The sequence below is a fragment of the Oncorhynchus gorbuscha genome, linkage group LG18, assembly GCF_021184085.1.
Source record: "Oncorhynchus gorbuscha isolate QuinsamMale2020 ecotype Even-year linkage group LG18, OgorEven_v1.0, whole genome shotgun sequence".
In the NCBI taxonomy this organism is placed as follows: domain Eukaryota; kingdom Metazoa; phylum Chordata; class Actinopteri; order Salmoniformes; family Salmonidae; genus Oncorhynchus; species Oncorhynchus gorbuscha.
The window spans coordinates 52,644,555-52,657,968 of record NC_060190.1 but is presented as its reverse complement, the minus strand read 5'-3'; the positions used below and the strand labels follow the sequence as shown (position 1 = coordinate 52,657,968).

The following is a 13,414-nucleotide window of genomic DNA, read 5'->3' as shown; positions in this document are numbered from 1 at the left end:
GTTGGACCACATAAAATGAAGGAAGCGTCATTTTTAGAGCCCACCATTTATCTAAAAGCAGATTCAAGAAGTAATTTCAGCCAACACACTACTATTTGAAGCATTAATTGATAAATGGAATCATTATTTTTATGTACAAACACACAACTAAAACTGTCAGTTTCAAGTTTGAGTGTTGTCAAAGTAGAAAGCTGTTGGTATAACAAATACATTTATTGCTTGCAATATTTCCCCAGACAACTCCATGTAAACACAGAGCACAAACATTTTTGCATGCTAAAGAATATGGGTGTTCAAGTCTAACCAGCGCACTGCAAGAGTAGGTACACCTTTTCAAACGTGCAGGTTTAGTCTCAAATCAGCAAATAAAACCATGTGAGAAGCTTTCGTTCCTTTGAAATTTTATTGACAAAAGACAGTGGCATGGATTTAATCTTCGTCCTCCTCCTCCTCCTCATCCTGGTTGATCTGGAAGTAGCGCAGTTCGTAACTCTCCTTGGTGTTGGCCACCACACGCAGCCAGTCCCTCAGGTTGTTCTTCTTCAGATACTTCTTGGTCAGATATTTCAAATACCTGTCAGAAAGGAGAGGAAAGACCAGCAGTGTCAGAAATGTAAAACACATTGAAAATTACATTGTGACAAAGGTGTACTGTACATTTGTTAGATTTATATTTTGAGAACTTATCAGAAAGTGCAATTAGGACAAAATGACATGCAGAACATTGAATCAACTCCATGTTTAACTTTTCTATCTGCAATTTTCTAAACAATTTGCACCCCCATAACAAATCAGGACTCCCTCGTCACAATTGAAACATCAATGTGAGACCCCCATGCCATATAGGGTTAAATATAGCTTCAGACGGTGCTTAAGAGTCAATGAATGTCTGAGGATACATGGTGACATGGAAGAATTTTTTTTTATAGAACTGACAAAAATCATGTTCACAGCTGGATACATTGATCAGATCACAGCATCTCCACTTGTGGAAATAAAACTGACTGAAGTCCAAAAATAACATGCGTTCTATCCATGTCTCTTAACTTTTTCTATTCATGTACATCTCAATCCGCCTAATGTTAGTATTTTATGAGCCTCAGACCTTATTTCAAAGGCTAATCACTTTAAAAGCACTTCAAATAATGAATTATACATGGATTTGCTCCAGACTGTCCATCAGGCAAAACAAAAAAAAACAATAAAGGCCTAACATCGATTACAAAACAGTGCCATGACCCCATAACAGGAAGCAACATGGAAAACATCACATAAAGAAAAAGACAACTCCAACTTCCTAATTGAACAGGTGAAAATGCAATAACCCTTACATGCATAACTGTGGAGACAAACCAAGTCCATCCATCAGACAACAACATAAAATGGCAAGTGATGTTGCTCGGCACATCACATTGCAAGCAGGGCATTTCAAAAGATGAATCCAATCTAGATTTAAACATACCTTTTGGAGAAGGGCACTTCAGAATTCACAGCGATTTTGCTCTTGCTCCTCTCAATGGACACCACACCACCACCCAGGTTCCCAGCTTTACCGTTGACCTTGATGCGCTCCTGCAGGAATTGCTCCTAACCAACAAGACCAAAGGTGTATTTTAGGACAGTCTTTCTCCCAAATATGGATACTAGCTGTAATGACTGCTACATACAGCTGCAAATATTCCGTCAATATAATGTACATGTTAAACATTTAGTAGACGCTCTAATTCAGAGGAATTTAGTTAACGCATTTAACTTTAGTTAGTAGGACTATATGTGGTTGTCGTACCTAACTAAAAGTTCCCCAAAGCAGCTAACAGCAAAATCAGTGCAAGTAAGAGAAGACAAGTACAAGTGTCATTGCAACTATCAGGATACGTCGGGCACCCCCAGAACACTTCGGGGCTAGCCAAGAGTCAATGTATAATTTGAACCCTGACCCCCATTAAATAAGGCCCAGATGTAGAGTCACCTTGCATTAATGCTAGCCACAAATGGCATTCACGTTTCACAACTGTAATAACCTGGGCCCGAGCTGACCAACAAACAATCTGTTAGTCCAAATTACCGATACGTCACAACATAAAGCAAATATTTTATTAAAGTAAATTAGTAAGTGAACCAGTAATGGGCAGTCACCACCATCAGATATGGTGTTATTACAGCAGTCAACCCACAAAAATAATTGAAACCAAAAACGTGATTATTTGTTTGTAATCCAACCGAAACCAACCTCAAAAACCCCTAATCGCTCAGCACTAATCTGAATCCTAATTGTCTGCGGTGTAACACACCAACTGTAAAATATCATACCCCACTACCCATTACAATTGTAGTATTACTACATTGAAGACAGGCCAGTATCAGCATAACGTGCATAAACTAGGAGTATCTGGATTATGAATCATTTGTGCCATGCAATGTTTACATCAAAAGAATAGGGCCCTTCTCTAGTAATAGACATTTAATAGGATATTGTAGTGAAAAAATAAATAATACAATCAATAGTTACATTTCGGCAATATTATTATGGCGTTAGGTTGACGCAACAATGGATTCTACCCCAAAATATATTTTTCTACCCACAAAATGTTAATAATATGCTTCTCAAAATAGATAACTAATTTGAAAACATCATTGTGGCAGTTGTTACCCATGTCTAACAATCCCAATACTGTGCTTTATGATATTGACACGATATGAGCCCAAATGTAAAGCAGGTGCCGTGCTAAGAACATTCAGATCTGTGGGACTGCCCAATTTGTGAAACTTGCCAAATCTGTTTTCATATTTGCGATGAGTATTCCCAAACATACCACAGTAAGACCGATGCAACATTGTATTTCCAAGAAGTGTGGGAAAGTCCTGAGGGTGTTTCAAGTCATCGGACATATTTTGACAGAAATATAAAGTAAAGCTTTTCATCACTACTGTCATTCAAATGTTATCAGAGACAAAACAAACAGAAAGTTACAAAGTAGAGCTTAGTAGCTAAAGTTTGATATATGAGTTGTCGGGGATTGGTCCAAATCCATGTTTTACAACCCCCACATCCATGACGAATGCTAGTGCCCCACACCGTTCGCTGAGAGTACAACCCAGGCGAGATGCAGTGCGGTGCGGAATTAGCTGTATTGTGCAAGTGGCACATTTTGTGATGGACGTTTTATTCTTTCAAGTAAAAACTACTAGAATTCAGTGGCTAAAGCACTACAAATAGATAAAAACATAGCTACAAACAAGTGAATTGTGTCCCATAGATAAATACCACATTGCAAATGTGTCCCATCTGTGCAGCTGGCTAGCAGGCCTCTGTGCCTAGGCTAATTACTTAATGCAGTTTAACCTCCCATCACCGGAGTAACTCATCAACACCAAAAATAACATTACAATTAGGGCTGTGCCAGTCTTGGAATTTGATTCATATTAAAGAGATAGGCTACTTTAGGAAACTTTCTGAATGGACATATAGGCCAATAGAGCATCAGCGAACTCACACCCCTGTAAAATAAGTGTTGATTAGTCTTTAAATTAAAAAACATTCCGTATTGTCCACTTAATACATTAGCACATTATAGGCCTCAGAGCCAGAACAACCTTGACTGCTGTTGAATAATGCTCATGAAACATGGGACCAACACATGGGTAGGTAGCATTAGCTAGTGCTAGTCGGCTGTGCCTGTGACAAAACACTGGTATTTTTCATCTCAAGGCTTGTTCTTCATCTTTTTAAAATGGGGAGCCAACGTGTTTACAGAACTTATTTCCATGACTGATCAAAAATCATTTTCATCTCTTTGCAACAGTGAGCAATATGTTTGGAACGTCACTTGCAATAATAGTATCGAATCGCAAGACATATAGAATAGTGAGAAACGCAATAATATCATATTGTGAACATCGTGGCAATTCCCAGCCCTAGGATATTGCATGTTATTTTCTCTAACTTTGGCCACTTACAAAGTTGGCAGCATCCATGATGCCATCCTCCACTGGGTGAGTGCAGTCCAATGTGAACTTCAGGACCTGCTTCTTCTTCTTGCCACCTGTTTTGGTCTTTTTGATGACCTGCTTCTTCTGTCAAGACATTGCAGAGGGGCTAACATTATTCCAAATGACTTGATAAATACATTTCGTCATGCAAAGGAAATCGATTACCATTTAAGAACCAAACGGAACAGGGAGGGACCTACACAAATTTGTCCAATAGAAACTTGTTTTTGTTGCAAAACGATTTCTGTTTGGAGTAAATATTTTTATTCCAAACAGTTGGAATGATGAATACACCACTGGCGGTTTAATTTAAGTATCTAACGTGCTAGCAGTGTTTTTTTAAACATTTATTTTATCTTTATTTAACTAGGCAAGTCAGTTAAGAACAAATGTTTATTTACAGAAGCAATTTCTGCCAATCTGCATATTGTACTGTCTTTGGTGCTTGGTTGTTAAAAACATGAAGAGGCAAAGCGAGAGGGATAACTGGGCTCAAAATCATTCTCCAGCAGGTGTCGGTTTTTCCCGCTCACCAAGCTAGGAGTTTTTGTATGGAAGTCAATGAGACAGTGTTGAATTTGGTCAACTATAAAAAATAAATCTTACAATTTATAATTTAGCAGACTTACTTAACAGTATTGAGTGGATCATTTTTGTTGTGCTGGTGCCCTGTGGAAATCGAAACCACCCCCTGGTGTTGCAAGCGCCATGTTCGCCAAACTGAGCCACGTGGGTCTTATTTGATCAAATAGAAGTTTTGTGATGCATAGGTTTCTATGAATGTACTGATATAAATTAGGCCAGGTGACATTCTGGAAACTTTTAGGTAAAAAAAAAAAAAAACACTTTACATGCCTGTTGTACACATCTACCTGCACTCTCATGGGCTAGAATTGTCCCTCTTAATCTTGCCTCCTTACTGCTTTCTATTTTTGAAAACATTTATTTCCATTGTTATCAGCCATTTGACAATAATATAATGGATAATCTGTTTTTAAAACTCGCTAACTTGGTGTGTGTTATCAAACTGGCCAGGGCCCGGTTTCCCAAATGCTTAAGTATATCGTTAGAACCGTTGAGCTCCACGCATTATTCCCATCAGTTTGTGCATATATTATGATATTTTGTAACGTTTCTGTTCATTTTGGTGTTCCCGCAAGTTCTACTCCCAAGTGGCGCAGCAGTAGCACTCTAGCACTGCATCTCAGTGCTAGAGGTGTCATTACAGAACCTGGTTCGATCCCGGGCTGTATCACAAAAGGACAATCTGGAGACCCATAGAGCAGCGCACAATTGGCTCAGCTTCGTCCACCATTGTAAATAAGAACTCGTTCTTAACTGACTTGCCTAATTAAATAAAACGTCTTTCATGTGGTCGTGCACAGCCAAAATTTGGCCAGTCAAGTATAAAGTTGGCTAGTTACTTCCAGTCACAAATGAGAGAACACCTCACTGACCATTTTACCAGCCCTAGCAGAGCTGGTTTGGCTGTTTACGTTATCTACAGCTTTGGTGACCAGTTGTACTGCTGGCAACAATTTAATCACGTTTTAATTCTACATTTACTGACACCGGTCATATTCAACGGGTGTTGCACGTTCGTAAATTATTCAGTTATTTTGCGCTCTGGCACTCAGACGAGTGCGCTCTGAAATCGGAGTAGATCGCCAGAGTGACTATACGAACGCACCCTTAGATTAATTCAGACTATTTTGAGGACGTGTATTACGGACTACCGTGTCCAATATGGACATGGTACTATTGCCGGTTCTTTCTCGTTTTTCAAGCGAAATGCGAGCACACTCGTCTGGTTCGCCTAACCAAATTCGAACCGACACATGCTGACTGACGCTTTTGGGAAACAGGGCCCAACGTTATTTGTATTCATTTTAAAAGTGACATTAATCGGATTGTATTTAGCACGACAACTTCTATCTAGTGCATTGCCAGCTGGTGTGCCGATGATTCACGTTTAAAATACAGTTGCCGAATAGCTAGGTAACGCAAACTAAATTGCTACAACGTGGTTCATTGGGTGCAGGCCCAACTGGTAAACAAAGCCATTTATTGGTACTCCTTTACTTATTTGGCCTCACGGAAACACAGTCCAATATGGATTTATTACGTGCACATCAAGTACAATAAACGACAGACAATAAAAACATATTATAGTTAGCTATACAACATATTTCACCGTGAGTACTCACAATCGGAGCCATGTTGGCCAACGATTCTTGTCCAGAAAGGAAGAGGCGGGGCTTATTAAAACCCTATATCCGGTCTAGATAAATAGATTAAATCCATGAATCGGGGATAGATTCGGCCAGGAGATATTCTTTGCCCCAGTTTGAGTGAGATGTTTCTGACTTAGTTTTCTTATTTTATTTATTTTTCTGCTGAAAGTATTATTTTGGCAAAGCAGTTGTATCGTCTTTCTACACTTCAACTATGGATCAACTGAAATCATCTTGGAACCCAATTTTGAGAGTAGGACTACTCCACAATTATTATAGAGTCAACGGGCATATGTGGGCTACAGCAGAGCCATATGCTTATAGAGTTCTAAATACATTGCTCCGGGCTACAGGTATTCACTAAATTGTTTTGATTTAGGGTCCTCAAAAGGTTCTACAGCTGCACCATCAAGAGCATCCTGATTGGTTGCATCACTGCCTGGTATGGGAACTGCTCTGACTCTGGCCGCAAGCCACTACAGAGGGTAGTGCGTACAGCCCATTATATCACTGGTGCCAAGCGTCCTGCCAACCAGGACCTTTATACCAGATGTTGTCTCAAAGGAAGGCCCCAAAAAATGTCAAAGAAAGAAAATTGCTCTCAAATGGTGCAACTAGAATATTGAGGATCTGAGGACCCATGCCAAAGCTTTTCAGCCTCCTGTAGGGGAAAATGTGTTGTTGTGCCTTCTTCACAACAGTGTTGGTGTGTTTCGACAATGATAGATCCTTAGTGATGTGGACACCAAGGAACTTGAAGCTCACTACTCTCCGCCACAGCCCTGTCGAAGTTGAAGCAGCCCTGTGCTCAGCCCTCCATTTCCTCCATTGAGGGAGAGGTTGATGTCCTGGCACCACACTGCCAGGTCTCTGACCACCTCCCTATTGGTTCTCTCATCATAGTCAGTAGTCATCGTAGTCATCGTAGTTTCGCTACACCTGCAATAACATCTGCTAAACGCTTGGATTGCGTCCTACCTGACAGGTCGCTCCTACCAGGTGGCGTGGCGAGAATCTGTCTCCTCACCACGCGCTCTCACCACTGGTGTCCCCCAGGGCTCTGTTCTTGGCCCTCTCCTATTCTCGCTATACACCAAGTCACTTGGCTCTGTCATAACCTCACATGGTCTCTCTTATCATTGCTATGCAGACAACACACAATTAATCTTCTCCTTTCCCCCTTCTGATGACCAGGTGGCGAATCGCATCTCTGCATGTCTGGCAGACATATCAGTGTGGATGACGGATCACCACCTCAAGCTGAACCTCGGCAAGACGGAGCTGCTCTTCCTCCCGGGGAAGGACTGCCCGTTCCATGATCTCGCCATCACGGTTGACAACTCCATTGTGTCCTCCTCCCAGAGCGCCAAGAACCTTGGCGTGATCCTGGACAACACCCTGTCGTTCTCAACCAACATCAAGGCGGTGGCCCGTTCCTGTAGGTTCATGCTCTACAACATCCGCAGAGTACGACCCTGCCTCACACAGGAAGCGGCGCAGGTCCTAATCCAGGCACTTGTCATCTCCCGTCTGGATTACTGCAACTCGCTGTTGGCTGGGCTCCCTGCCTGTGCCATTAAACCCCTTCAACTCATCCAGAACGCCGCAGCCCGTCTGGTGTTCAACCTTCCCAAGTTCTCTCACGTCACCCCGCTCCTCCGTTCTCTCCACTGGCTTCCAGTTGAAGCTCGCATCCGCTACAAGACCATGGTGCTTGCCTACGGAGCTGTGAGGGGAACGGCACCTCAGTACCTCCAGGCTCTGATCAGGCCCTACACCCAAACAAGGGCACTGCGTTCATCCACCTCTGGCCTGCTCGCCTCCCTACCACTGAGGAAGTACAGCTCCCGCTCAGCCCAGTCAAAACTGTTCGCTGCCCTGGCCCCCCCAATGGTGGAACAAACTCCCTCACGACGCCAGGACAGCGGAGTCAATCACCACCTTCCGGAGACACCTGAAACCCCACCTCTTTAAGGAATACCTAGGATAGGATAAGTAATCCCTCTCACCCCCCCCCCCCCTAAGTTTTAGATGCACTATTGTTAAGTGACTGTCCCACTGGATGTCATAAGGTGAATGCACCAATTTGTAAGTCGCTCTGGATAAGAGCGTCTGCTAAATGACTTAAATGTAATGTAAATGTAATGTGTATGTGAACAATACATTTAGATTTGATTGTATCAGGCCCATCACTGTTGTGTCATCTGAAAACTTAATGGATGGTGTTGGAGTTGTGCGCGGCCATGCAGTCGTGAGGTGAACAGGGAGTACAGGAGGGGACTAAGCATGCACACCTGAATGGCCCCCGTGTTGAGGGTCAGCATTGCGGATTTGTCGTTGTCTATCCTCACCACCAGTGTGCGGCCCGTCAGGAAGTCCAGGGTCCAGTTTCAGGGGGAGGTGTTCAGTCCCAGGGACCTTCGCTTAGTGATGAGCTTCAAGGGCACTATGCTGTTGAACGCTGAGCTGTAGTCAATGAACAGCATTCTCACATAGGTGTTCCTTTTGTCCAGGTGGGAAAGGGCAGTGTGGAGTGCAATAGAGATTGCATCTGTGCATCTGTTGGGGCTGTAAACAAATTGGAGTGGCTCCAAGGTGTCTGAGATTATGTTGTGAGCCATGAACAGCCTTTCAAAGCATTTCATGGCTCCAGATGTGAGTGCTATGGGGCGATAGTCATTTAGACAGGTTACCTTGGCGTTCTTGGGCATAGGGACTATGGTGGTCTCCTTGAAACAGGTAGGTATTACAGACTGGGTCAGGCAGAGGTTGAAAATCAATGAATACACTTGTCAGCTGGCCAGCGCATGCGTCCTGATAATCTGTCTGTAAATGATAACCTGTTTAAAGGTCTTACATTGGCTACGGAGAGTGATCACACAGTCGTCTGGAAAAGCTGGTGCTCTCACGCATGGTTCAGCGTTGCTTGCCTCAAAGCGAGCATAGAATGCATTTAGCTTGTGTGGTAGGCTTACGTCACTGGGCGGCTAGTGGCTGGGTTTCCCATTGTAATCCGTGATAGTTTGCAAGCCCTGCCACATCTGACGTGCATCAGAGCCGGTGTAGTAGGATTTGATCTTAGTCCTGTATTGACACTTTGCCTGTTTGATGGTTCGTTGGAGGGCGTAGCGGGATTTCTTATAAGCGTTAGTGTACTTGAAAGCACAGAATATTCTAGAATGTCATCATATGCCGTAGCGTTAAGATTTCCCATCACTGGAACTAAGGGGCTTAGTCCAAACCATGAAAACAGCCCCAGACCATTATTCCTCCACCAAACTTTACAGTTGGCACTACGCATTTGGGCAGGTAGCATTCTCCTGGCAGAAGTTTACTTACAGTCAAACGTTTCAAGTAGCCTTCCACAAGCTTCCCACAATAATTTGGGTGAATTTTCACCCATTCCTCATGACAGAGCTGGTGTAACTGAGTCAGGTTTGTAGGGGTTACTTTGCTGTGAAAATAATTGAGAACAAAAATGACCCTAAAAACCTTTGGAAATCATTTAAGGAACTAGGCTGTAGTACTACTACCAAAAACAAACAGTATTGGACTGAACATCAAGGGGGAGATGGTATATGAAAAAGCAGAGGTTGCCAATGAATTCAACTCTTTGTTTACTTCTGTTGCCAGCAAGCTGGTTAGCAAGCTGCCCACCAGTTCTGGTTTGTATGGAAGCAACCAAGTCAATAACTATTATGTAGAGTTAGGGGTTCAGCCAAACTCTTTCTTTTGCAAAGGTAGCAACAGCCAAAATAGTCAGTATGCTGGCAGAGCTTAAATGCCACAGGCCTGGATAATATTCCTGCAAGGTTTCTTATAGATTCTGCTTAGCAAATTGGCCCTTGGTTTACGCATATCGTTAATCTCTCTTGAACAAGGCACCTTATACCCCTGTATAAGAAGGGGATAAAGTCTGACCCTGGTAATTATAGGCCTGTATCTATCCCCGGTGTAACATCAAAGATCCTGGAGAGAATTGTACATGTGCAAATGTATGAATATGTTATCAAACAGGGTCTAATGTATGATTTTTAGTTGGGTTTTGGAAAAACACTCCATTGATTCATGTCTGCTTTACTTGACTGACTTCATCAGGAAAGAGATTGACGAGGGAAATCTGTGTGGAATGGTCCTGCTTGACCTACAGAAGGCTTTTGATACAGTTAACCACTGTCTCCTAATCTCCAAACTAGCACTGGGGGTTAAGCAGTATCCCTCTAGGCTGGGTAAAGTCCTATTATCAGGAAGGGAGCAAGTAGTAGAGATTAATGGTTCACTGTCTCAGGCAAAACCAGTGAGTTGTGGCGTTCCGCAGGGGAGCGTGCTTGGGCTGTTTTTATAGTATATTAATGATATGAAAGATGCTTGTTCTTGCTGTCTTTTTCTTTATGCGGATGACTCTACACTTCTGGTGTCTCACAAAAGTAAAACTATGTTGGAGAGCATACTTAGCACAGAGCTTACTAACATTAGCAAATGGCTTAGAGATAACTCTGCACTTAGGGAGAACTGAAGCAATTATTTTTGGACCCAGACCTAAATTGTGTAGGTCATCTGAAATCAGAGGAGTTAGGGGGTGAGGTGCTGACTATTAAAACCTCTGTTCGCTACTTGGGATGTATCCTTGATGGAAGCATGGGAGGTGTGAGCATGGCCAATAAGGTGCTAGGGAAGGTTAATGCCAGGACTAAATCTTTGGCTAGAAAGTCCAAGCTGCTTGATAAGGACTCCATGAAAGTGCTAGCTACAGCCCTCATTCAATGCCATTTTGATTATGCTGGTACTTTCTGGTTTGGGGGATTATCTAAACATGAAGGGGAAGCTCCAGATACCCTGATCAGCTTATTCTAGGCTAGTATTGATGGGGAGTCCACATAGTCACATAGGCAGGAGCTGCTTTCAGGAACTAAACTGGCTGCCTGTTTGAGGCTAGGATGTCCCAGATTAGACTAGGTTTGGATTACAGGAGTATTTATGGACCTGTGCCCAGATATCTAAGTGATTACTTTCTGATGTTGCTGATGTGTGCTTATACAGGTTTAGGAGTAACGCTGGGAAAGGTACTTTCTTGTATACTGGAGCCTCAGAATGGAATGAGTTGCCTCTGCCCATAAAAACAACATCCTCTCTGGGCAGCTTTAAAAAATAAAGTAAAAATGTTTGATGTCTTCTGTGCCCATATGAAGAACCCCTATAATGTAACTGGAATGACGATCGATGTTCTTCTGTTTTTGTTTTATTATTTCACTGCCATACTGTGTTCAATCTTGTCTAGCCATCTTGTCTCAAGAGGACCACAATGGAAATAAGTCTCAGACTTTGTGTGTTATCCTCAATGATTTTATTCATGTGCATATATGGCTTTTTCAAGTTTTATGTGGGCTTTTTTTTTGTAATGGTCGAATTAATAAACTAAACTACCCCAAGAGACTTGCAGCTGTAATTACTGTAAAAGGTGGCTCTACAAAGTATTCAATTAGTGAATAGTTATGCACACTCAAGTTCTGTTTTTTTGTCTTGTTTCTTGTTTGTTTCCCAATAAAACATTTTGTATCTTCAAAATGGTAGGCATGTTGTGTAAATCAAATTATATAAAATGTTTGTTTTTTCAAATCAACTTTAATTCCAGGTTGTAAGGCAACAAAATAGAAAAAATGCCAAGGGGGTGAATACTTTCGCAAGCCACTGTACTACAATGGCCTTGGGCCCAATTTTTTCTGAGCTAATAGTCAGTCAGCCAGAACATAATTAGCACAATTAATTGGCCTACACTAGAAAATGACCAAAATGTTGAATATCTGATTACACTCAAAAAAAATCACCATGTATCAATTCAATTATTATTTATGTATATTTCTCTGTGCATTGATTGGTGGGGGAAAACAGGTCTACTGTAGCCTACAATAGTGGCGATTTTAGCCTGTAAATATTGATGGGGCCAAAAAATATATATACAAAAATGTGGGATGCATGCCAGCAAAGTCACAACACTAAACAATACATTAATTGCACTTTACCACTGCTACACCTGGCTATCAACTGAGCCTTGTCTGGCATCAAAACAGTTCATTCAGCCTCATTTACTGACTTTAAAAAAAATGCTGATATGGTCGACTTGTTTAATTAAACAAATGTGATTTCCACTGACAATTGAGATGTACAAACTATGGCATAAGGGGGCGACAATTGGATAAAAGGCCATCCGTAATTTCGATTAAGACATTAATGAGTGAGCTAGGAAGGACGTAGTCAATATAACTTTGTTCAGCAATTCTGAAATGTACCGCGACAGATTTCAGAACATGGGCCGTTCTTACAGTGTTCTCCCTGTACACCAAGTCAGAACTGCAGGATAAATGAAGGGGGAATATAAGCACACAATGAAAACCCTTACAATATTCGATGACTACATTTTTCAAAAACAGGTTATAGGCTACATGTGCACCACCAAGTCAGAACAGTAGGCTAAATTAAGAGGTGAAATAGACCAAATTATTAGGGTGGGGCAGGTACATGGGCTACTAAGAGCATACAACACAACATACTTAGTATTATTTTCTTAGTATTATTTTCTTAGCTACATTATACATATCTCCCTGGCATATTACATCACTTATGTAGCAGCATACAAGACATATTTGGACTCACCTTGTTGTGCTGTGCTCACTCTGTGCTCAAAGTCTTGATTTATGGTGCTTTCAAGACAACTGGGAACTCGGGGGAGGGGTGAATCATGATGACATAAGTGATTTCAGGTCGTAGCACTAGAAAGAGGCCCAAGTTCCCAATTCCAAGTTGGATGAAAGTTAAACCTATTTTCCCCAGTTGTAGCTCATTTTCCCCAAATTCCCAATTGTCTTGAACTCACCAAAGTCCAATTTTGCAGTTCTGAGTTGTTTTGAGCACAGCACAAATCATGCTTCATTGACAGCATGGCCAATGTTTAATGTTTATAACTTTAAAAACTAGGAAAATAGACCCTTAATCTTAGATTTGGGACCACACAGCCACGCCACTGAATAGCAGGCTAATGATTGCTTTGCAATGCTTGCAGTTAGCCATCGCTTCCTTCCAAACCACTCATTGTTGAATATTCGATCTCCAATGGCCGACGAGCACTAATACGATTTATCTATATTTTCTCTTCATATAAGGATTAAAAAGGATTTGGCATTGTCGACTTGATT

At 41.8% G+C, this 13,414-nt stretch overlaps 1 protein-coding gene across 1 annotated transcript; it reads right to left on the bottom strand.

Annotated features, from left to right (window-relative positions):
* Window positions 1–389: 389 nt before the first annotated feature.
* On the bottom strand, window positions 390–6,268 carry LOC124004314 (60S ribosomal protein L22). The gene is made up of 4 exons (XM_046313131.1): window positions 6,198–6,268; window positions 3,958–4,074; window positions 1,463–1,587; window positions 390–574 (listed from the first exon to the last, which is right to left on the bottom strand). Exons 1-4 carry the CDS (start codon window positions 6,207–6,209, stop codon window positions 430–432), a joined length of 399 nt encoding a protein of 132 aa, XP_046169087.1. The 5' UTR covers window positions 6,210–6,268; the 3' UTR covers window positions 390–429.
* Between the last annotated feature and the right edge of the window lie 7,146 nt (window positions 6,269–13,414).